Here is a 25,579-nt window from a genome sequence, read left to right on the forward strand (position 1 = left end):
TTATCCAGCTGTCTCTGCCTTTGCCTTTGACAACTGCACAGAGGGCAGGGCTTTGTCCTCCTGGAGACTGTTGCCCTCGGCAGCCTGATGCCCGTGTCAACTCTGCCAGTTGCTTCTTGGTACTGGATGGGGTCCATGAGCCCTGCTTCAAACAGGCCCATCATATGCCCCTTTTCTCTATGAGCTTAGAATCTGAAACCAGACTGCCAGACTGTTACCTTTTAAATCCTGTCTCTGCCACTTCCTAGCTGAGGGACCCTGATTACTTACTGAGTGTTAAGCCTGAGTTTCCTTGCCCGGAGAAACGGGTCTCCTAAAAACACCTATTCTGTTGCAATGATGTGAGAATTGAGCGAGTTAATAGATGCAGGACTCCCTGTGCTGATATGCTAAGCACTTAGTAAGCACTCAGTGAATGCTGCCTGCTGCCGCTACTTCCGGCAGATATGCAGGTTTATGCAAATTTCCTGACTGTTATCAACTGAACTGTGAGCTGAGGTATATGCGTTCTTCATGCTTTGGGAAAAACTGGGAGTCAAACCCCTGAAAAGAGAAGATCCAAGAATCAGATTCACCTCTCTTTCAGAAAAGGGGGACTAAGAGATATGAACTTGCTGATGTTGAGTCAAAAAAGGAACACACTTTATTTTTCCATTTCATTTTAAAAAGAAGTTCCAAATGACACCAACCAAAGTTCAAAACCCAACGCTTGCAGGCCAAGCAACTCACAACGATAAATGTTTTGGTTTTTATTTATTTTACTTTGCAGTTTCCTCTTTCTCTTTAGTTTTGCAGTTGGATTAAGTCACTGTTTTTCATCTTTTCTTGAAAGTTATTCTTTACTTTCCCTAAATTGTTTCAGTCTCTTCTCCTTATTGCTCTGATTCCATTATGTTCTTTTTACTTCAAGAATCCTTATTTAACACTTATTTCACATTCCCAGTCCATTTAACTATATATAGGTAGTTATACATACCTATAACTCTATATACGGACCATATATATCTATATGTATATACATTATGTATGGATATATAACTATAGATCTATAGTTATATAGAGTATATATAGTCTGTCTTCGCGTGCGCGCGTGTGTATACGTATGTATATATTTATGGTACAACACTGATTGCTTGTTTTCTTCCCCCTTTGCTGAAGTCTTTGTTTTGATGCATATGCTAGAGTTCTTTTGTGAGTATTTTCCTCAAATGGGATATTTGGGTGAAATGCATTTCTTATATGCCATTCTTTAACCTGAGAAGTGAGGGAGAGCTTGTTGGTGTACAGAATTCTTGGGGTAAAGTCCCTTTTTTCAGTAGTCTGTAGGGGTTATTCCGGTTTGGTTTCTAGTGCTACAGATGAGAAGACTGAAGCCAGGTTCATTCTTTTTCTTTTCTTTTTTTGGTAACTTGTACTTTCTGTCTGGGAGGTTCCAGGATGTTGTATTTTCATTACCCTTGGAGATCTGGCACGTGGCCAGATGCATGGTTCTTTTCTCATTGCTCCTTCCTGGGATTCAGGATACCCCTCCTATCTAAAAACATGGGTCTTTCCTCTGTTATTTGTCTAATTGTTTCCTCTTCTCCATTTGCTCCTTTTTCTCTGTCTGGGACTTTGGATATAGTCACATCAGGTATGGCTGTCTCTATTCTTCAAACCTCTCTTTTTTTTCCCCTTCATGATTTCCATCTATGCTGTGTGTCTTTGCTCTGCACTTGAAATGGTTTTTCTAATCTATCTTTCCTAACGCCGGTTGGTTTGCTGGATCGACCACCTGGCCTTCAATTCATTTATTGACCTTTACAGAATTTTTAGTTCAATAATCATATATTTAGATCAGAATTTTATACTTGTGTGCTGTACAGCAGTCTTCATAAGTGCTCTTTTATGTTCTGTTCACACAGATGCCGTCCACATTAAGTTCTGTCCATTTTCTTTGCTGCCCACAGGCCGTGTTATTTTATGTGCTGGGCTCATTTGGGCTCCAGTATGGCCATGAGGCAGTTCCATCAGTGACGGAGCAGTGATGTGCGACAGGCAGGCCACTTGTTTCCCAGTCTACCTTTGCTGTCTCAGTCCTCAGCCCACCTGTTCTGCTCCTTTGGGGCTTGGGGGAGGGGGTGGGAGTTCTTCCTGTGCAGTGTAAGGGATGGATGGGTGGGAATCCGATTCTCTGGAGAATAAGCTCTTCGCAGGAGCCAAACCTATCCCACCTTTGTCCCAGGGCTCTTTGGCTTCTTTTCCTAGGCCCTGCTAGACTGCCCAGTAGTCCAAGTCCCAAACCTCACCTGCCCTAGCCGTTTGTGAGCCCTGCCAGCCACTGGGCTCACAAGAGGTGGGTGGATTGGATTTGGGAGAGAAGCAGCATTTTGGGTAGGTGTCTCCAGAATCCATCTCTAAACTATTATTATATTACTTTATAGTTTTATATTTATAAAGCTGAATCATGGTCACTGTAAAAATAAATAGCACAGAATTGTACAATGTGAAAAGAAGAAGAAGTTTCTGTCCATTCTTCCAGGGTAGCCACTGCTAATAGATTGGTGGGTCTTTCAAATATTTTCTATTTACTTACATTTTTTTTTTTTTTTAAATACAAGTGGGATTACACTATATACAGTGTTTTGCAATTTGTGTTTTTTCACTTAGTATGTTAAGGACATTTTTTTCATATAGGCGTCCTGCGTTTCTTTTAATGGTTGCATGACGGCGTGGTTTTCAACTGTGCAAATATCAAAATGTGCTTAATGAATGTTTGTTGTACACAGTTAGCTGTGTTATGAACAGTGATGCTTTGAAGAGCTTTGCATACATCTGAGTGTATTTCTGTGCACCAGATTACTAGATGTGGATTATTTGGGTCAAAAGATATATGCCTTTGAAATTTCAATAGCTTCTGCCAGATTTCCCTCCAGAAATGTTGAGCTTGTTGCTCTCCTATCTATGGGCTATGAGAGTTGCTGTTTCTCATCCTTTGGCTGGCACTGTATTATCAATTCTTCAGTTTTTGTTAGTCTCATAGATTAAAGGTAGTATCCTGCTGTTGTTTAAATTTGAATTTTTAAATTAATAGTGAGGTGGTGCATTTTCTTATTTGCTTATTGTCCTATTGTATTTTTTCTGTGAATTACTTCTTTATGTTGTTGCCTTCCTTTTCCCATTGAATTGTTAGTCTTTTTCCTTCTTTTAATTGAAGCATGGTTGATTTACAATATTATGTTAGTTTCAGGTGTACAGCAAAGTGATTCAGTTATATGTATATATTTTTTCAGATTATCTTCCATTATAGGTTATTTGTAAGGTATTGAATATAGTTCCCTGTGCTATACAGGGTCCTATTGATTATCTATTTTATATACAGTAGTGTGTATCTGTTAATCCCAGACTCCTAATTTATCCCTCCCTCCCCCCGTCCCCTTTGGTAACCTAAGTTTGTTTTCTATGTCTGTTTGAGTCTGTTCTGTTCTGTAAATACATTCATTTGTATTAAAGAATATGGACCAATTCACGAACTTGCACATTATCCATGTGCAGGGTCTATGCTCATCTTCTCTATATCGTTCCAATTTTAGTATATGTGCTGCCAAAGGGAGCATGTTAGTCCGTTTTTTTTAATTTGGAGGTGTTCTTTCTAACTTAAGAAAGTTTAGTTCCATGTCTGTCATTTGTGTTGCACAAATGTTTCCCAGTGTATTGTTTGTCCTCAGCTTTTTGGGTGGTTTTGCCTATACTGGTATTTTTCATTTTATGCTGCTTTATCTACATTTTGGCCTTTTTTCTTCAGGTTTCATAGCTGGCTTGGCATCTTCCTTACTTAAAGATGATATCTGTACAAAGAATTGATTTCATGGTTTCTTCTTGCATGGTTTCATCTTTTCCCTGTAAATCTTTGGTGATATTTATTTTGATGGAAGTCGTGGAGAAGGGATCTGACTTAACTTGTTAATTTTTTTCTATATGGCTACCTATTTAATCCAACATCATGATTAGAGTCCATCTTTTTCTGACTGACCTGAAATGACACCTTCATCATAGATTAAATTCTCCTGTGGGTGAATTTTTTGTTGACTGATTTATGGTTTGTCCAAAGCAATGAGCCTTTTTGAGAGTCTGACTCATGAGTGAAGACCACTGGCACCCAGAAACATTTCCAGGACGGTGAAGTTGGAATTTTCTCTCGTCTCCGCTTGGCTCCCCTTCCACGCTCACCTGCCTTTTTGTTATTGGTTGCAGATATCTGAGAAATACGGGCTGCCCGTGGAAAAGATAACAAAGCTTTACAAGAAAAGCAAAAAAGGGTAAGAAAGAAATGGAACTTAAATTGATTTCCCAATCAGATATGTCTATACAGTGCCTTTAAAAAAAAACAAGATGGTGCCCGTCTTTCGTTAGCTCTGTTGTCTGCCTTTTATAAAAATCTGTCATCCTTCCAAAGGCGTGCTGAGCAGCTTACGTGTGCCATGCATTTTGAAGACCTTTAATGAGAGAGAGCGGGGGGTGAGAGTGCATTGTCATGACGTCAGCTGAGATGCCCCCCTCCAATGACAGGATCAGTGGGTAGAATAGAGGGGTCTGGAAGTGGTGAGAGTGGCCCTGGGGACAGTGGCAAGGTCGCCCTTCTGCAGAGAGCAGAGTTTATAGGGAATCACGTGCTGCTCTTGGGGCTGGTTTCAGGGCAGCACGGTAGGAATACAAAGGATTCAGGGCATAGAGGATTCTTCTGAGGTCATTACTAACATAATGATCGAAATGATTACTGGACCTGCTTGTTCTCACTGTTAAGAACGACAGCTCTCATTTATCTGGTGCTCAGTAGGTCCTGGGTCCCCTGCTAAGTGCTTTATGTGTATTGTTCTATTGTTCCTCACCACTCAGTGAGGTAGATTCTTATCCATAATTTATTGCTGATGGAGGCTAAGCAACTTGCCCAAAGTCTCATGTTCAGTAGGTGAGGCGCAGATTTAACCCAGGTCCGTGGCCCCAAAGCCCTAGGGTTTAGCTCGCACGTCTGCTGTCTCCAGCCCTCCCAGGGCCTCCTGTGTATGAGGCTCCAAGTTTAGCTGCCACGGAGCTGGATTTAGTGCCAGGAGAGGGTCTCCAGTAGAGTCAGCTTCTGGAGCTATCTTCTTACAAAAAGCAGAAAATAGGTCTTTAAACTCTTCTCTGGGCCTCTTTCATAAAGGAAATTGATTATCTGGGATACTCGGGCTTTTTGAGTGATGTGGTCTCTCGGTTAATTTGGAGCCAAGCAGGAAACCCTTTCCACTTGAGCCCTGGTTGAAAAGCTCACTAAAATGCATGTTACAGTTCTTTCCAAAGTCAGTGCAAGAGGCTGAGTGTATTCCTTCGCTGGTGAGATTTGAGCGGTGTCTCAAGGTCTCACGTTGAGCAGAAACCCTCAGTGTCGACGCACATGCCGATGGTAACATTTCACTTCCACTGAGCCCTGTCTCAGGCCCTGGGCTAAATACTTTAATCCTAACAACCACCGTCTAAAGCAGGGTTGTTATTCTTATTTTTGTGGAAAGGCTAAACAACTTGCCTGATGACACATAGCTGTAAAATGAGAGTCAGTTCTCAAACCAAGATCTGTCTGACTTCAGAGAAGGGGATTGGTTAAAGGACTTCTAAATCACAGACAGGCCCTGGAAGTTGTTGGTTTTCTTAAAACCAAACCCAACACAGATGGTTAACCAAGGAGTAGGTCACGTGGTAAAAGTATGAACTTCAGAGTGAGGCAAAGCCAGTTTCAAAACCTAGCTCAGCAGTGAAGCAGCTGAGTGAACCTGGGGACACGATCTCACCTTGCTGAGCTCAGGTTTCTCATTTGCACCATGGTGATGACCGCACCTGCCTTCAAGGTTGCCCTGAGGACTGAACACAAGGTCTCCAAAACACTGGAACACACTACATGCTTGAGGAAGGGTACCTGCAGCTCTTGTTTATTTTCCTCTTCTCCTAAGTGTGGAGTACTTTTTTAAAATGCATTTTCAAGAGGCAATATGGTTTAACGAAAATAGTTCGGGGACCTGGCCCTGTCAATAGCTAACTTTGTGATTTCAGGCTCTGTTAACTTCTGGGCTGTACTTTACCAATCTAGAAAGCAAAAGGTTTGGGTTGAATGAGCTCTGAAATCCTGTTTCATAAGGAGTTAGTTCTGAGAAAGCGAGGTTTTGCTTTCCTCAAAGTGGCTTCTGGGGGCCAGTTTGGGGGCCGCTGCAGAGTGGGAGCCTGTCTCCTCTCCCCTCCAGCCCCTGCCCCCCTCCCTGGCCTCCCTGGCAAAAGCATGGCTGAGGGAGCCCCCAGCCAGGAGCCTGCCCTTGCACTGAGCGCCTTGGTCATGGCATCTCTGTTCCCCCATCCCCGGCAGCATCCTGGTGAACATGGACGACAACATCATCGAGCACTACTCGAATGAGGACACCTTCATCCTCAACATGGAGAGCACGGTGGAGGGCTTCAAGATCACGCTCATGGAGATCTGAGCCCTGCTCCGGGCAGCAGCCCTCAGGGCCTTTCTCCCCGGGGCAGCCGGAAGCCCGGGCCCTGCAGACCCACCCAGCCCATCTCACAACTGCTGTTACACGACCGCGCTGGGGAGCGGGCCGAGGCCTGAAGCCCCGTGTTTGGTCCGTGCGTTTGGTCCGCCCGCCGGCTCCTGCCATGGAGCCGCAGCCCAAGCGCCTCGGGAAAGGGCCTTGCGCCTGTTGGATCCTTATTTATTGTCCACCTTTCTCTGGAGCCCAGGGCCCAGGCCCGCCAGGGCTCTGCCGGTCACTGCTGGCTCCAGGTGCCACCGTCCAGAGCCCTCCCCTTCAATCCATTCATCCCGAAGGGCCTGAGGATGCTCGCCCCTGCTGTCTCACCTCCTTACGTCTCCTGAGTGGACGGACAGAACGAGCCATTTCCTTCATCAGAGGTCGGGGGAGAGGCGGACGCCCCTTCCTGGTGAGAAACCTTCAGGCTGCTCGGAGACGGTCATCTCGCCGATACCCCCAGGGGTTCCCAGTGAGTGGCCAGCAGGCCGTGTACAGGAAGACATTCAGCCACTGTGTAATTAGTAAGTAACCTAGAAGGTGTGCCTGGCTGCGCGTGTACATAGTGTTTATAATATGGCAATAATATATTCTACCTGTGCTGTGTGGGCATGTTTGCTGCCACTGGCCGGGGGAGGCACGTACCTGGAGACCCTGCTTTCTCCAAGAGGCTTCTGCCTCTGTGCTGTTCAGGAGACGCGCTGGGCGACGGAAGTGGCCTTTGGGGTGTCGGGTGACTGCGGTGAGCGCCAAGACAGCTACTCCCGTGGGCACGCGCGGGGCCTCGGTCCCTGTCCGCAGAGGGCGCCCTGTTCCCTTTCCACGGGCACTGCTCGCCCCGGAGGCCACTGAGTTTATCTCACGGCGATGCGCTTTGCCTGACCCTCCCTCTGAGCTGTCTCGTGGCAAAGGTGAGATTGTCTGAGGCCCCAGCTCCTCCTGCTTTGGTGTCGGCACCGCCTGAACTTTCTGGAGAGACTGCAGGGGGGTTGCCACTAGGGCCCCGTCTCTTGGGCCCGCTGCAGAACTCCTTGGCTATCGTGAGGATCCTGGCCACTGCGAGTGCCTCGCAGTTTACAAGCTCGTCCTTCATCACAAGTGGCCCCCTTAAAGCCCAACTGTGGTCCCGAGAGCGAGGCCGACAGTTCAGCTCTGGGTCTCCAGGCCACCGCGGCCTCCCGGGGCTCAGCCGGCACGGGAGAGGCCGTGCTCCGCCGCCTCTGCTCCCAGATGCTGGATGTGGAGGGAGCAAGCGAGGATGCCCCGAGAGCCCTGGCTCTTCGGAAAGCAGCGTCCAGAGGAAGAAGGAGAGGCGGTTTGCCCTTCTGCTGGCTGCCCTAGCAGATGAAAAGAAACACTTCCCCAAGTGATCACGATGTCATGGACCGGCCAGGCCACAGCTCTCCTTGAGGGGACAGGAACGTGGTCTAGGGGTCTGTGTTCACCTTTGTGGGTTGAAGCGCTAGCTTTCTACTAGCGAGCACACCCTCCACCCAAGGTCCCAGGTCTAGGACAGGTTCTCTGTAAGGACCCATTTGTTTGTAAAGCACTTTGATGTCTTACCTGGGGGCTTTCTCTTCAAGGGCTCCCTGCCCTCCCACCCCATTGCCCCTGAGGCCCAGAGCTGGACGGGAGGGCTGCCTCCAGTCCAGCTGTTTGTCCTGGAGGCTGCAGAGGACTTGAATGGAATGGTGGGCAGGTGCAGAGCCTAGGAAGCTCTCTGGGTGTGGTGAGCAGGCACCTTTCCGTGTCTTCTGGACACATCACCCCTCTCCGTGGTGCCAAAGGTTACATCCTGGATTCACCTCTGCTCCAGTCTGTCGCCGCCTCCTCCACTCTGTGACTGCCATGCCCTGGACCGGCATCTTGGGGAACCTCCTGGGTACTAGTGGGGCTCACTGTTGGGAGTGCATGAGGTACAGTGCGCCTCCCATGCTCCTTGCCTGAGGGCTGGTTCCAGACGTGATCGGCAGATGTAATGGCGAATACTACTGGGCCGGGGCACAGCACTCCAGAATAGGAAAAAGAGAAAATCTTTGGCAATCTGACACGGGTTACCAAGCCTTCTCTCTCCAGCCTCTGTGGAAAAAAATGTTGGCTAATCCTGCCCTAGGCAGCAGATGAATCAGAGGCTTTTGCCTTTGTCCCAGGTCCCTGGGCAATGATCGCGGTGACCACTGCCAGAACAAAGCATATGAGCTCAGTGCCAGCAAAGGGTGGTGCAGAGTGTCCCCTCGCATTTGATCTGTCCCCATCTTACCGTGTCCCCTCTGCGTCCTTGGTGTGCCCATGGCTTAGCTTCGATGTGGCCTTCACTATGTATATGAGCAGAGCTTTGATGAGCAAAATTGTCCAAGAAACACACTCCAGAGAGATAGGAAAACTTGCCTCCTCTTCTTTTTTTGTCCCTTAATAAATAAGCTTTAAAGAAAAAATTCACGTAAGACGAGGGACATGTGAAACAAGTGTTTTTCTTATACTTACCCAAATTGCTTAGACTTTATGGGTGTTTAGGAATTGGGTCCAACAGAAAAATGCAGTCGGGTATCATCTTGGAATTGGATCCTAAAAGACTAAGGCACGTCCCAGCCCAGAAACTTAAGAAGCATGAACTGAATCAAACATTTCATTTTCCTTCTTATTTAAAATTACGCAAATGCAACAGAAGCAGAGGGCTTGTGCCAAATTCTAAAAACAGCCCTTTCTTAAAGACAAGCAAGGAAGACTGCTAGATGGACAATTTGCTCTCGTGTTTAAAAAAAAAAAAAAAAGGCAAATGTAACTTAATAGTTTTGTAAATGGGAGAGGGGGAATCTATAAACTATAAATACAGTTATTTTATTTTTTGTACATTTTTAAGAAGAAAAAAATAAATATTCCTAACAACTCAAATGTCTGGTGTTCTCGGTGAGGTTGGTATTGGGGCTCTTTGCCTGACTGGAAAGAAGCCTCTGTGTGAGCGGGGAAGGTTCTAGGCTCCCCTTGGGCACCTCAGGCCCTGGGCTCCAACAAGCAGACGTTTCCTCTTCTGGTTGCTTTGTTGTGCCCAACCCCAAGGTTAAATGAGAAGAGGGCTGAAGACATCACGAGGCCTTTGGTGTGACCATGACAGGCCACCAGCATGGCTATTCTTCCAGTTCCCAGGGCAGGGAGTAGGCTCTGTCCATCTGCATTCCTCACGCCCAGCTCCCTCACCGCCACTTAAATGTACCACCAGAGCTTTCCCGTCCCTTAGTTCATCTCGCCCACCTCTCCACAGAGACTAAAACCACGTGGCTGAAACGCCAACCTCATCATGACAGTCTCTTGCCCTGGAACCCACAGCCTCGCTAGTATCTGTCAGCTCAAATCCCAGTATTTTTTTTTTTTTTTTTTAAGTGTGGTGTGCTAATTCCCATGGAACAAACTTTGATCACTGGGAAACTGAATATGGGAGGGAGAAAGTAAGTATCCCTGACCCCTTCTTCCTCTTTTCCATGGACAATTCCAACCTTACAGCCACATGGCTCATCTGAAGAAGCCCTGTAGGGCCAAGCAGATGCTTCTGCTGAAGGATTTCCTTTTTTTTTTAACATCTTCATTGGAGTATAACTGCTTTACAATGGTGTGTTAGTTTCTGCTTTACAGCACAGTGAATCAGTTATACATACGTTCCCATATCTCTTCCCTCTTGCATCTCCCTCCCTCCCACCCACCCCTCTAGGTGGTCACAAAGCACTGAGCTGATCTCCCTGTGCTATGCGGCTGCTTCCCACTAGCTATCTATTTTACGTTTGGTAGTGTATATATGTCCATGCCACTCTCTCACTTTGTCACAGCTTACCCTTCCCCCTTCCCGTGTCCTCTTATCCTTAGGTTCTTCATGACCGTTTTGGTTTTTTTTTCTTAGATTCCATATGTATGTGTTAGCATACGGTATTTGTTTTTCTCTTTCTGACTTACTTCACTCTGTATTCAAATCCCAGTACTTCTCGGCATTTCCTCAGTGGCCACGCACACTCCTTCAGCCATCCTCCACGATTAGCTCCCGAGAGCCTCTCTGTTCCAAACAAGGAGCGCTTCTATGTTCTTCCACCTGTCTGTCTGTCCACGTCCACAGCTTTCAAATCTTGGCTAAAAATTCGCCAGGGAAAGCTTTCTCTGACCAACTTTGACCCCCTTGGCATCCTCGGCAGCCTCCGTGCTTGGACCAGTGGGCAGCAAAGAGGTCAGGAGAAATGCTCGTTGAGGAGGCTTCTGGAGAGATCCTGGGATTAGAAATGGGCCAAAGGCCTCTTTGCCACGATCCGTGTTCCGCAGTGTCAGTAGGAGGTCTGAATGTATTCCCCACAGGCCCGAGGACGTCCTGCCGGGCATGCACTGGTCTCCACATCTCCCCTGAGGCAGTCCTCCCTTGACCCATTGCAGCCATAGTCCTGCTGTGAACTCTGCTCCCCATGTGTGCCCCACACACACACCCCCCACCTCCCTGTACTGGGACTCCGGGTAGGTAAAGCTGTCAGGGCCACAGGGTCAAGTACCAGCTCCTGCCTTCACCACTATGCCAGCTCAGCTCAGTTACTATGGGCCGGGCATCGTGCCCGGTGCTGGGGAATAAGAGGCACATTAGATGCAGTCCATCCTCAGAGGCTGCAATGTGCCCAGTGATAACAGCCTGGCATCGTCAGCATCGGGATAGGGGTTCACTCTGGGAGAGCCAGGGCTCAGCAGTCACCCCAGTCCTAAGGCATACAATCCCCTCTTACCCTTAGACTTTCACAATGTGATGAGGTCACCAAACGCTAATCTCACTTTAGGAAGGCTGCCAACTCGAGTGTCTGAGCCCCTGTATCTCTGAGGGTCAGTGGCACATTAACACCCAGGGCAGCAAATGCCCAGGACCTACCTGAGCCCTGGACATGTGGTCATCATTCAAGTGTAGAGAAATCTATTTGCAATGAATATACCATTGGTTAGACCCTTGGCGTGGACATCTTTTCACTCTGCAACAATCTTTCTACTTTAGGTGGATCTGACTGATACTCTACTGCCTTGGAAAATACAGGGCTCAATTTTCTTTCTTTTGTTTCTTCAGCCACCTTAAAAAAAAAAAACAAAACAGAAAATTTCAGGGAAGTGAACGCATACTCCTGACAAAGATAAGAGAGGCCTGCGTGAAGCATCTCCATTTCTTCCAAAGGGAGCTCTCGTGACCTCCCCCTGCCTCGACTGAGAAAGCAGGCAGATTCTTCCTCACCTGGCCTATGCCTGCCCCGCCCCCCCATGCCTGAACTAGGCTGTCAGGGGGTCCAGAGCTGGGTTGGGACAGTACCCTGAAAATAGGAGCCTCAGGCTTGCAAACGTGCTGGAAATTAACAGGTTCCCCTCCAACAGGTGTGCGAGTGAAGAGCCTCCTGATCAGGTTGGAGGGTCGCAGCCACCTCCTCACCATCACTGCCGTGAGTGACACGGCATTACGCATGCTCAGTTCTCACGGGCCTCAGGGCCACTGCTGGTCTACAGAAAGAAACTGTGAGGTACAAAAAGACTCCCCTCCAGGCCAACTCAGCTCCTACATGAGGTCTGGTTGGCCCATGAGACACCTACCGTAGCTGACATTCAGCCCCTTCTTCCTACATTCATGGCCTCTGTGCTGGAGGCAAGGCCAAGGACAGCAGCAACAAGCACCTTGATCTGAATTGGCTTTGAGGCCATGGGCTCTGTATTATGTCAGTTTTCCTACAGACTCTTCTCCAGCCTGAGAGGCCCTGAGAGGGGAGAGGGGCATGTTAATTTCCCACTGAAGAGGAACTTGCCTCAGTTTCTCCTTCTGGTGCACCTAATGTTGAGACTAGAATTTATAGCTCCAGTTGTGAGGAAGGAGAGGAAGTAAGAAAGGGAAGGCCATGAGGGGAAAGTTAGCCCACATGTAGACCAAGGATGCTTCCGGACACGGCTTGGGGTCCAGCAGACCCTCTCATCCCCGCTTTCACAAACCCTGCTTCCTTGTGCCTGGAGAGCAGAAACCACACCCAGGAGGTGGCCAGCACAGCATCTGGGCCCTCACTCGGGCACAGATTCAGCTGGAGCAGCAGTTTAGGCATGGAAACCTCATGTCCCAGACCATCATATTAAATCAGCAACATTCTTGAATGCCAAGCTAGAGTAACACAAAAGTCACCTGATATAGGACCCACTCCACGGGGAGGGATTCATAAATTACTAAATTCACTTGTGCAAAGTGCCCCCAGGGCATATCAATGGGATGGGACTGCGCCCTCAACACCCCTTCCCCACCCTAAACAAGGATATGAACAGTCGACCACTCTATCATCCTTCACGTCGTAAGCCACTTTATTCCAGTCCCTTGAACATCACAGGCTGGCCTGATTTCAGACAGAACAGACTCCATTTCCAGAGGTCCCTCAACACAGCAATGACAATGAACAGCCCAGCACAGGAGTGACATAAGCTTTTAGGCATTCAGCCTTCTGGGTGCTGTCAAGTCCCTTGGCCACACTCGAGTGCATTGGATCAGACATACAAAGGTCTTCCTGGGAAGGAGGAGAATGAGAAAACAACCCTCAAGAAAATACAGACAGGGTCAATGGCAGGCAAGGACGAGGACTAGTTTCCGCTTTGTTTTCTTAACAGCTGGAGACACACTCCCCTGCATCTCACTCCAGCTCTAGGTTCTAGGGAACGGAGTGCGTCTGGCTCAGTAAGATGTCATGACTGAGGACAGAGCCCAGGCGGGCTTTCCCCAACATTAACTGACTCCGCCATCTAAGGAGAACTAAAGGAGGAATTAGGTCTTCAATCAAGAGCGCGAGAAAGTGGGAGGCAGCTCCTGAACATCACCTACAGAGGTGCCGGGTCCCCTTGCCACTGTGCACGCCGCGTCTTAGGTTAATTCCCTAGTTTTCAAAACCAGATTTTACCACTTGGCCAATGGAGGGACTCAGCAAGTCTCACAGTATAGAACCACTATAAAAAAAACTGACACGCAGAGGAAGATGAAGATTATTTTACTGAGTCCAGGTCTCAAAATTTCACCCTGCCAAGTTGGTTTGTTTTGGTCAACCATACAAATTCAGATTTTTACTGTCAGTTTAAATGGAATCACGTAATACTCAGCAATCTAGAGGTTAGAAATGGGCTCAGCATCGTTTTCCTCATGGTTATAAGTTTATCTTTCTGTGGTTCATGGTCTACAGGAAGTAGCTTGGCCGCAGCCAAGGAGACCTCTCTGCCTTCTCTTGGGGCAGGGTCTCCCCGTCTACATCCTTGAGTGTTTGGACTTCCCCATACCTACTGCTTGTGAAAATATGACTTACCTGTGACCAGCAACTTGTACTCTTACCTTTCAATTCAAATTAGGATGTATGAGGTCATCAGACCAAACTGCAACTCAAATTTGTACTGTCACTTCTGTAAATAGAAATTTGCATTCAGAGAACACGATGATGCAAGACACTTTCGGATTCCCAAGGGTGGGCCTTGGAAATCACAGACACACTTGCCTATGCCTTCTTCAGGATGAACCAGGTGATGCCCAGCCTCTAACCTCTGACTCTTTTCAGGGCCGCTAGAGGCGTGGAAAAGTCAACATTCCAGCTATGGCTTCCTAACCATCCATGTGGATTAAAGCACTGGGAAGTCCCGAGAATTTATGCTATTTGGGGTGGGGGTGGGAACAGCTACAGAATATTATCTGCTCAGAAAAGCACCGCACCTCTGATCCAGGACTGTCAACGGGCTGCTGGGCTGGGTGGGCAAACCCACATCTCTAATAAATATGAACCTTCTGGTGCTCCAGTTGACACATCCCACTCAAACTTGCCCCACTTCTCTTGCCTAGGCACTACCACTGGAAAAGCATTCAAAATTAAGGTTGGGCCCTGGTCATGGTTACTTTGTACTTTTCTGGAATATATAAAATATACCTGTTGATTGGTGCATTTGTGCAAAGACGGATATGACTTTAAAATAAGACATAGACATTCATTATAGCTGGCTTACTTCACAACAAGCTACTAAAAACAGTCTCCTGTAATAAGATTGTATTAGTGCTCACTAAACATGCATTTCATTTAAACAAGGCAAAACACTTAATTTCATCTGTAATACCCAGTATTTTATATACAGCGATCTTTTTTTTTTTTTTTAAACTACAATAGGCAACAAGATGGGTCTGGCTTTGAAATATAAATTACCATTTGTGTTTAATTTCCAGAGAAACTCATCTTAGCTCAACTAGTGTAAACCTGGGAAGAAATAGCTGAGCCATCTTTTTCCTCTCCTCTATGAATTTACCTTGAAATGTTCACAGCTTAGAAACTAAAGCCTGCTGGGGAAGAGGATGGGGTGGGCCTCCAGGCGGGAATCCCCCAGGCCCCTTTAATAGCCTAGCCCTGGAGGATTCCTGGTCCCTGGGCAATCGAGCATCTGGTGCCACCACCCCTAGGGCATGTGTCACTCCAGACCCAGGTGGGGAATTTTGTTTTCCAAACAGGGCCCTTAAGCTTGCAATAGAATCACTGGACTGGATTGTTTTCTCTTCTCTTCTCTTGCCTCCCCCAGTCTTCGGTTTTAGAACACAGACTTTCGAATCAAAGGGAAAGTAATAATAATAACGATGAAAAATCGTCAGAACAACGAACACCACAAAGTCTGTGCACGGCAGCACTGTTCATGCTCTCCACAAGCGCGGGGGGCTCTAGACATTCCCATGAAGCGTCCACGACAAAAGAAGCTGCAGGCGGCACGGAGGGAGGTGCATCCGACCACACGAGGAACAGCATCACCGTCAATATTGTTTGGCAAAAAAAAAATTTTTTTGTTAAAAAGTAAACTCCAAAGGGAACACAAGCAGCTCTACAGTTGGTGGGGCTTCCGGCTCAGAAGTGGCCGGCGCTGCTGGGGTCGCACTGCAGGAGGCGCACTATGGACGGGTCGCTCTTGGCCCCTCGGATGAACTCTTCCAGGGAGAGTTTTCCTAGAAAGCAAGAGGACCGGTGAGTGGCGGCTGGCGGCCGCTGCACAGACGTAGGCTTCCCGCTGTACCTTGGAGCCGGCGGCGGCGGCGGCCCACCTCTTCCCGGGGTCTCACACCTGCCGTGAGGCCCACCTTCCGTCTCTCCGAGCCGAGACCCCGGGGCTCGTTGAGCATCGCACAGTGCAGCACGCGGCCTCCTGAGAGCTCTGTGTGCACGGCCCTGGGCTGCGGGGCTGCTGGGTGGCCGCGACGTGGGCCCTGCCCTCGTGGCCCCTCCAGCTGCAGGTGCCCCGGAGGGACTCAGATAGCGCCTTTCAGAGACTGAGCTGGGCTCCTGCAGCGCCAAGGCCGTCCCCACGGGCTCACTGGGCCCTCTGGGCTCCTCAGGGTCACTTGGCTACACCTACGTTTGCATGTGGGCAGAGGGGCCCGAAGAGACATCTGGGGACAGGGCCCCTTCTTTGGGCCAAGGTGTGAGGATGGCTGCCCTTCCATCCAGGCGAGGGCTGTGTGCTCCGAGAAGCAGAGAGGTGCCGCGGGGGTCCCTCCCGTCAATCAGGGCACTTTCCTCCTACCTCAATGGGCTGGACGGGGGAGACTGGCTGCCTGGGATTCCACTCCTCCTCGATGTCTTTCTCCTTCTTGCCCAAGCTAGAGTATGTATCAATTCCCTTCGGGAAGTTTCCTCGGTCATATTGTTGGTGGGGAGGCAAAGCTTCCCCCACTTTCTTGTTGCGGCAGGGTAAACCCTGCATTCAGCGTATGTATCCGCTCGGGCTAACTACCCGCGTGCTCCCGGATTGGCTTCCCAGCTAACCTGCTGGGGGCCCAGACTTTTCTCTTCAAGTCAGCGCCAGGGGTTAGATGCAAAGAGCTTCTCCAAGAGGAATCTAACAGCGGGAGGGTCTAGATGAGGACCGTGCTCCGGTGTGGCGTCCCGCCTTGGGGTCCAGAAGCCCTGAGCCAAAGCACCAAGTCTCCTGGTTGGGTGGAGCCTGACCCCTTGCAGACCGAAAGCCCCTCCCAGTACGGCTCCCACTCCGACCCCCCCCCACCCCCGCCCTTTTTTTTTTTTTAAAAACCCAAGGCTTTCCCTTAGGAAAGCACAGGACTTTTAGCAACGAGATGCATTTGGGGAATGCTGACCCCGTCAGGGCTCTGTGACCCCATTGTGGCCGAGTCCCAGAGCACAGGGTCTCATTTCTCGCAGTGAGCGTTCGATCCTGCAGTGTTTGGGTCTTCTCCCATCTTTCAGCCCTATTCTGAAGAGGAGGCTGGGCCTCGGGCAGCAGACAAGCCCACCTGTGCTCCCCTGGAGCATCAGCAAAATGTGCAGTTTAATGTCAGCGAGTTTACTATTCTATTAAAAGAATCCCATGTGTTTAGTCTTTGCAAAACAAACTATTCGCTGTGAATCAAGGCACATAGAGAAACAGGATGTAACGGCACCTTTGTGGAGAAACAAAGCAAACAGATTGGCCTGTACCCTGCAAACCTGGATTCTCAGGCAGCTGGTGCCCCAGAGGGCATAGGGATAGAAACTGAGGCTCGCTCTGCGACAAAGCCTTCCGCCGGGGGTATATGACTGCATTTGCTCATCACTGACAAGAACTGCTGGGGATGCCCAGCAGAACAGGCAAGCTGGAAATAAAAGCAAGAGCTATAGATGACTCAGGGCTTATTATGGACCAAGCTCTGTGTTAGCACTTTAAACTCAGATATTACATCTAACTAGGGCTGCCAGATTTAGCAAATAAAATACAGGATGCCCAGCTAACTTTCAGTTTCAAATAAACAACAATTTTTTAAGTATGTCCCAAATATTGAATAGGGCATACTTATATTGAAAAGTCATTTGTTATTTGTCCAAAAATTAAATTTAATGGTGCCTCCTGTATTCTGTCTGGCAATGCAACATCTAAAATCCACTGTTCTTGAGTTTGAAATCCATCTCTCCTTTCATTTTGGTTTGCTCTGCATCCCCTTGTTGCATTTGAATTGTGGGTGGCTCCCTCAGGGTGGAATCTGCTGGCCACCTCACCCGCCAACAGCTGAGGGGTCCCACTTGGCTCCAGGAAACCCAACACCTTGGAGCATGCACACGAAACCCCAACAAAACCCCCTGGGCAGGCTGGGGTGAAAGCTACTAGGGTCTGGGTGCATAACAAGCCCCTCCCCACTTTCTGATTCGCTGGCCTGCAGGATCCAGCCTCCATCTTCCCACTACAGGGAGAAAGCAGGATAAGCCACTTTCACAAAGGGCCTCGAGCCAGGTCCTTATGGCCAATATCTTGACCTCTAGTGGAATTTCCCTGCCCGGACACCCCAGCCCCTCCAGCAGCCCCGCCTCTGAGCAAAGCAAAGCAAAGCAAAGCAGCCATGGCCTCCTACCGTCTCTATTGGTGTCCATCTGGCGGAAGATCTTTTCTGTCCTCTTCTCTGGGGTCGACTCATCTTCAGGCATTTTCATTACAGAGGAGACCATCTTATAGATTGCCTGGGGACAGAAGCAACATGGCGTGAGACAGAAACATGGTTTGTTTTCGCACACAATGGCACTATTATTAAACCTCCCAAATACAGGGTTGAAGGGAATGCCTCCCATCACACAGCGACCCAGCTCTGCTCCTGACCATCTGTTGTCGTAGAAGAGAGACGTGCAGTTGCTGGTGAGAGCAGCCAGGCCAGCAGAGCTTGTCCAGCAGCAAGAACCTTCAGGAGCGACAACTGGCAGGAAGATCCACTAGGCCCCCCGTGTCTCTAACTTATGTGCTTATGAATCCCCTGGGAATCTTGTGAAAACGCAGCAGCTGATTGAGTAGGGTGGGCTGGGGAGATGGGGGGCTTGAGAGTCTGCATTTCTAATGAGGTGCCTGTGTGCTGCTGCTGCTGTTCTGAGGTCCCTGCTCTCAGGCTGTAGGTGACATTCCTCAGGCCAGAGACTGGTCAGGGTCTACTGTGGTCTCTCCCTGGGTCCCTCAAGGGTGACAAACACTGATGGTCTGTAAGGGCCTGCCCTCCTCTTCTCCTGGGCAGACATTACCAATCCATCCCAGTGCTCTTTCTCCTTGGATGTGGCAATCGTCTCACATTCCTTCTCAGCAAGCTGCCAGGTATCCCCGGGATGGGAACAATCTGCCATCCAAGTTTTGGAAGAAGTAAGTATAAAGTCTCAGCTTGAGATCAGCTGGGTACATCAGAAATCTGATGGGCAAAAGAGGGTTCTACTGAAAAGGTTCTGTGAACAGTACTGAAACTATCTCCCCTACCGTGGACCCCCCATGGTACCCAGTAAGCGCCTGGAAGGCCTCAGCAGTCAAATGTTGTTTTTATTTTGGAAGCATAATGTAAAGTCATTGTTTTTATCCCCAGACCATGGTTCTGGTACTCAGATTCACTTGGGGAAAATTAGCCCTGGGAAGGAGTTTTAGAAAAAGGAGATTTTGCCAGAGGGTGGGCGGAGGAATCTGGAAAGTTCTGGAACTTGGGATGTAGTGGAAGGAGAGAAAGGAAGGCAGCTGAAGGAAAGTAGTCTCCAAAGGGGAAATGTGGAAACAAAAAGGGTTGTAAAAAGAGATAAAGGCTTAACTTCTCCACTTTACAGTCTCGTTCAGGATCAACTCTGCCTCAAGTTCCTAAAATATTCTGGAGAAATGGGGGTAAATATTATAATCTCTGTTGATAAAATAGGAGTGAAAAATGGACTCACCCAGTGTGTTGACTCTTGGACTGATCCCACCCCATTAGGGACCCCTCAGGCCAGGCTCCCCAAGTCTGACTTGAACCCACCCAGAGTCCTCGCTGAACTGGAGCTGCCTCCATGGTGATTCTGTCTGGGAGGAAGGGCAAACTGGGAGACACGGCTCTGTCTGGAATGATGGGTGTCACTGGGGTAAGTAAGCTTGGCCACAGTCAGCTGTCCCAAGAGACGCTCACTGAAGTGTGCTCCAGAGGCGAGAGGTGAGCCATACTCTGTCTTCCTCCTGGATCCCTATTGCTGTCCCCTCCAGCCCAGGACTACACTACCATCTGTGCTGGGGTCATAGCGCCATGCGCCAAGCCGCTGGGGACACCTGACTCCTTGGGGGGAGCTAGAAAAGGCCATAGAGTTAGAGACTTTTTTACAAATGGGAAACAGAGGTGCTGAACTTCCAGGGCCATGTGAATACTTAGTAACAAGAGTGGAAAGCAGGACACTCTCCACACCACCATGTTTTGAGGTCCAGCGCCCTCTCCTCAGCTTTCTCTGCTCCGACACGGAAGCTTTTCTGTAACTCTTGACTCAAAGAGGAATCGGCGGCACCAACTGATGAACACACACACACACACACCCCTCACACGGATTTCAGACTTACACAATCTAAATATTTTGTGAATTCACAAGCCCAGGAATCTTAGAACAACAACAACAAAACAGTATCTAGATATCAGCGGCCCACTAAATCACAAGTACACCTCTTTAAAGGCTTAAAAGCTGGTACATTTCAGGAGTTGTACAGGTGATGTGGGAGGGGCATTTATGGACAAATAATAAGTTTACTTTGGCTAGAAGTCTTAAGGATGCTGTGTAATCAACCTTCTTTGGGGCTGCGTTGCTCCTTCCCCAAATCTGTTCTGGCCTCAGTAAGGTCCCATGGTAGCAAGTAAAACCCACTGGTCTGGAACACTCCTTGGAACTCTCAGCCTCTAAGAGTTGAGGTTCATGAAATTCTCCTTCTTGGGATTCTGAAGGAAGTCAACTGTGTAATAATCTAGGGATTATTCTCTTAATACTCTGGTTGAACAAATGAACGAAAGACCAAGCAAACAGATGAATGTGTGTTTGAAAACAAGGCTCTTACACCCAACAGAAAGTCTTCAGGCGTTTAGTCTTTAGCTGTTAGACTAAAGGAATAGGGCTGGGGCGGAGAAATGAGGATAGGTTAGTTCAAAACAACAACAACAAAACACCCCTAAATAAAAACAAAACAAAAATGAAGAAAGTCAGGATCCCTTATATGAGGATATTTGCAAACGAGGCTTCTGGAATTGGGCAAGAGATGTAACGTCTGAGTGTACTGAGGGGTTGAGGAGGAAGTGCGAGCACCTTTAAGACGCTCACGTTTCCAGATGGCTCTTTCATAGCACTCAGACTACACTGTTTTTGTTCATTTGTTTTTGTTTTTGTTTTTTGCGGTACGCAGGCCTCTCAATGTTGTGGCCTCTCCAGTGGCGGAGCACAGGCTCCGGACGCGCAGGCTCAGCGGCCATGGCTCACGGGCCCAGCCGCTCCACGGCATGTGGGATCTTCCTGGACTGGGGCACGAACCCGTGTCCCCTGCATCGGCAGGCGGACTCTCAACCACTGCGCCACCAGGGAAGCCCCATTTGTTTGTTTTTAATGTGCATCAGCTCACAGAAAGGGATTAGTGGATTATTTACAAAACCAGGTCTATGAACATGGGTGGTACTAGAGCAGTGAGCAAAGAGATGAGGTGACAAGCCCCAGGGGTCCCAATGTGAGTAAGTGGGTGACAGCCCTGCAAAACCTCAGTGGGGAATCACCTGTCCCTTTGCCCCTCTCTCATGGCCTCAGCAAGCCAGCACTGATTGTATTAGACCTGGGACTCCACAGCGCAGGGAGAGAAAAGACACAACTCCAGACAGCAATCTGAAACAAATCGTGTCTTTTATTAACCCCAGTTCCCCACACCCCTCCCCCTAATTTAATGGGATTAAACCATGGAGAGGCCAGGCTACTTCCCTACTTTATTTTTAGCAATGTCAATGAGAGGCCCAGCAGGGACATCCTGTTTTTAATTAAACTTGAAGAGCCCTATTCTTGTCTCTGGGTAAATACAACCGCTATGGGACACCCAGGAACCCAGCTCTGGTTCTGCCCTAGGCAGGCTTAGGACAGCACCACCTGCGGCCAGGGGAATTACCAGCTTCCTCTTGACATATATATATATATGTGATTTTTCTTTTTCCCTCTGAATGAACCACCTCTCGGAATGTTGGAAAGGAAGGGCTCATGTCTGAACTGATAAACGTTGTGGGATTAACTAAGGGCAGGCACAATTCCAAGAGCTAAAGTTCACTCTTCTCTCTGAAGGAAACCAGACTGGCTTTTCATCAGAAGATGCAGGGTCTTCCAACAGGACACCCAAGGCCCCATGACAACCCACCAAGGGTAAAAGAAGTTAAGCAGTATAGGTTGTTCTTAGATTGTCGATAAAGAAAAGCATCCTGCTTAGAAGGATATTACATACCAGGAAAGGAGGGTAGAGAGAGGCCATGAGAATCTTTCTTGGAAATACTCTTAAAATGGGGTCAATATCTATGTATCTAGAACAGCGTAAGCACTTTCTTGTTTAGAGCTAGAAGAATACAGTAAGTCAGTAAACCCATAATGTTCTCCCAAAGTGCTGTAGACACGTTCACAGGCAGGGAGAGGATGGGGGGAGAATAAGGGCCCTACCCCTTTTTCAACCAAAGCAGCTCCGTTCTTATATTAGTTTTCACAGAAGATTTTACTTGAAACTCATTATTGCCCAGGCCCCTGCCCCCACTCATGTTTGTTTGTTTCTTGGTAAACACTCCTACCACCCACCATCCTGTAATCAAGTCAAAGACATCTTTAATATGGCTCTAACCACCCGTCTCCACATGCAGGCAGTCAACTAGACCTATCAAATCTGCCTCCTTCATATTTTTCTAAATTTACCATTCTTGCCCATTCCTCAGCCACTGTCTTGTTTCAGGTGAGTGGTGGTACCCATCATTTTTAGATATGGGCAGTTACTATTTATTTCATTCTTATATAAAGTGCTGTGCAAAGATTGCTTCCAACAGCCCCTTCCAAAGATCCCGTTCACTCTCCTAAAAAGACATTCTGGAGCTGCTGTGGTTTAGGACTTCACATTTTAGGGGGCAATACTGAGTTTGTTTTTGGAATGTTTGACTGTGAGGTACCAGTGCAATGTCTTAGTGGAGGTGTCCATTAACAGCTGGACATAGCAGAGGTGAAGATCTAGAGGTACTCTGTTTCTTCATCCATAAAATGGGGCTAATAAGGTTATTGTGAGGATTAAATGAGAAAATGCACATGTACCAGGTTGACTAGTGTCCTGCAAAAGTTCATGTTCACCCAGAACCTGTGAATGTGACCTTATTTGGAAATAGGGTCTTTGCGGATGTCATCAAGTTAAAATGAGATCATACTGGATTTGGGCAGGCCCTAATCCAATGATGTGTTCATATAAGAAGAAGGAAATTTGGACACAGTCACACAGGGAAAATGTCACACGATGATAGAGAGATGTGGGCCCAAAACACCAAGGATCGCCAGCCACCACCAGAAGCTAAGAGACAGGCATGGAGCAGATCCCCCCAGGAGTCTCTGGAAGGAACCAGCCTTGCCCACACCTTGACTTTGGACTTCTGGCCTCTGGAACTGTGATAGAATAAATTTTTGTTGTTTGAAACTGCCCAGTTTATGGTAATTTGTTACAGCAACCCTAGGAAACTAATACAGTGTGGAAAATACTTAACACTATGCCTGGCCCATACAAGCACTGAGAAGATGACTTCCCAGAACTAATGAAAGGAAAAGAAGGCTGAGGCTGGACCTCTGCTTGGGAATATCCTTGTTTAGGAAACAGGAGAAGGAAGAATAGTCCACAAAGTAGACGGAGGGCACAGCCGAGTGGGGGGCCTTTGGGTAGCAGGCACTCACTTGGGTTGCTAGATGCCTAACTTCAACTCTTAAACTATAATGTGGCTTGTCACGATAAGATTAATCCCCTGATAAAAAAGGGATAAGCCAAACACAACTGATAAACAAACACTAAGGTTAGTTCTTAGAGAAAGTCACTAACCTGGGCAACTGCTTTAAAGAATTTTCTCCAGGAGAGAAATCCAAGTTGCATTCTGGAGTAACATCTGTGGTCCACACTCATAACTGAGAATTAGGCAAGGGTTTGCAGCTGAATTCCCAGGGGCCATATCAAGACGGACTAGAAGCTTTCACCACAACACCATTCACCCCCTGCCTTTTTTTTCACCATCAGAAGAGCACAGTATTTCAGGTCTCCAAGGCACATATCACAAGTGACATAGTGTCTACGACACCAATTTAGAAAGATCTTTGGGAGAAAAAAAATGCCACTCAGGAAGTGGTTTTAGAAAGAACGTAACCAAGTCTTTCTGGTCCTGATTTTGATCCGTCATGGCACAAATACTCACAAGCTGCTTGTCTGAACTGGTCACAGTGCTCTTGAGACCAGGTCAGATTAATTTGTGAGTCTGTCTGGTGTTTGTGGACGGCAAACCTTTACACGGCTAACACCATAGTCTCCCTTCCTCTTCATCTGGTTGCTGTATGGATACATATGCCTTATTCTGATGAGTGAATCAGGAAAAAAAATTCCCATATTGCTAAAAGAAACAAACAAAAAAATGAAGTCTTCTGTGATGCGCTGCCAGCATCAGCCCAACCTCCTTCCTTTAGTTTTCATTCATTCAAAGGGTGTGAAAATGTAGACTGAGGGTGTTATCAAGTTTACTCTGCCTTATCAAAAGTGCTAATTAACCTTGAATCACAACTAGGAGGGAGAGTCTGATTCTAAGACAACACGTATTTGAACACCAACTACTTTAAAGCAATCATTACCATCCAAGGAATGAATACGCTAACTAGAAATTATTGCAACCTGGTCATTAAAGTGAGTTCCCTGAGAACTGCTAAAGGCAACACCGTGTTAGCCTATATATTCCTTTCGGAAAGTCTCTAGCAGGACTTGAGAACAAGTCCAGACCGGCTGTGCCCCAAAAGTCCTGCATGAAGTGCACCTATGGGCTCAGGGCAACAGCTCGGAGTTGGGGAATTCCTGGTGCCAACCACATTCTCTCCTGGAAAGGTGATCTTTCTGTTACTTAAATCCTGTAAGCATCAGAGCAGCCCAGAAGTTTTAGCTTATTCCCAGCTGGGATGGTGTTTGGTAGGAAACACAACAGCTGAAGAAGCCTGGGAACTCCTAAAGTCATCTGCACAAGAATATCTCTTCTGTGAGTTCCACCAATTGGAGGTTTAGCTGGGTTACCTCCCTTTGTTTTGTGAACACACATTTATACGACTAGGTAAACTTAACTTAAAACTTAATGGGAAGACTCTGGGAGGGCCCACACCAAGGAGTACTTCCCAGAACTTCTGCTGCCAGTGTCTGAAACAGAGCCACCCCCCGCCTCTGCAGGACACCCTCCAACATTAGCAGACATTGAGGAGCTGCCAGGGTTCCTATTGAATTTCCTGAACACAGTGGGCCAGCCAGTGGCCGTGGGGTCCAGAGTGGTGCACGAGGAGAGGGGATTAAGAGCGCTGCTTAAAGGAGCTCCAGAGACGGGGGCGAGCCGCGGCGATCAGCAAGGACCCCAGAGACGGGCATGAGATGCTAAGGCTGCTGCTGCTGCCACCAAGAAGCCTGTGTGCGAGCACAGGTCACTATCCACACCTCCCTTCCGGGGAGCCTGTGCAGCCCGCCACTGCCAGGGTCCCGGGGTCCAGAGACAACTTCCCCGGAAGAACGCACGGGGCACCTCAGGCCTCTGCCGCCGCAGGCTCGGCCCACACTCCATGCCTCTCCCTCCCCCCTGGCCTGAGTGAGCCAGAGCCCACGAATCAGCTGCTCCTTTAACCCTGTCCTGTCTGAGCGAAGAACAGACGCCCTCCGGTGACATACACGCAGAGGCAGGGCCAAATCCAAAGCTGAACCCTGGGAGCTGTGTGAACAAAGAAGAGAAAGGGAAATCTCTCCCAGCAGCCTCAGGAGCAGCGGATTAAACATCCACAATCAACCTGATGTACCCTGCATCTGTGGAATACATGAATAGACAACGAATCATCCCAAATTGTGGAGGTGGACTTTGAGAGGAAGATTTATTATTTTTTCCCCTTTTCCTCTTTTTGTGATTTGAGCCGTGTGGATGAAAGGCTCTTGGTGCTGCAGCCAGGAGTTAGTGCTGTGCCTCTGAGGTGGGAGGGCCAACTTCAGGACACTGGTCCACAAAAGAACTTGCAGCTCCACGT

At 48.1% G+C, this 25,579-nt stretch overlaps 2 protein-coding genes and 1 non-coding gene across 6 annotated transcripts in view; 1 reads left to right on the forward strand and 2 right to left on the reverse strand.

Moving 5' to 3' along the window:
- GRHL2 (grainyhead like transcription factor 2) overlaps positions 1 to 9,422 on the forward strand; it is a 154,727-nt gene extending 145,305 nt beyond the window's left edge. Inside the window, exons 15-16 of the mRNA XM_059995003.1 lie at positions 4,234 to 4,298; positions 6,371 to 9,422. Of these exons, the coding sequence (XP_059850986.1) occupies positions 4,234 to 4,298; positions 6,371 to 6,485 (180 nt within the window). The 3' untranslated portion in view covers positions 6,486 to 9,422. The remainder of the gene's footprint in view (positions 1 to 4,233; positions 4,299 to 6,370) is intronic.
- LOC132413432 (U6 spliceosomal RNA) lies at positions 3,490 to 3,596 on the reverse strand. The gene has a single exon (XR_009516730.1). It is a non-coding gene; the product is annotated as a U6 spliceosomal RNA (small nuclear RNA).
- A 4,771-nt stretch (positions 9,423 to 14,193) lies between the features above and the next one.
- Positions 14,194 to 25,579, reverse strand: part of NCALD (neurocalcin delta) — a 429,195-nt gene continuing 417,809 nt past the window's right edge. For all 4 annotated transcript variants that reach the window (XM_059995006.1, XM_059995004.1, XM_059995005.1 and 1 more), the window contains 2 exons: positions 17,905 to 18,010; positions 14,194 to 15,513 (listed from right to left, as the gene is read on the reverse strand). In XM_059995006.1, coding sequence (XP_059850989.1) covers positions 15,416 to 15,513; positions 17,905 to 18,010 — 204 coding nt within the window. In that variant the 3' untranslated portion in view covers positions 14,194 to 15,415. The remainder of the gene's footprint in view (positions 15,514 to 17,904; positions 18,011 to 25,579) is intronic.

Source organism: Delphinus delphis, chromosome 17 (assembly GCF_949987515.2).
Source record: "Delphinus delphis chromosome 17, mDelDel1.2, whole genome shotgun sequence".
NCBI classification, from domain to species: domain Eukaryota; kingdom Metazoa; phylum Chordata; class Mammalia; order Artiodactyla; family Delphinidae; genus Delphinus; species Delphinus delphis.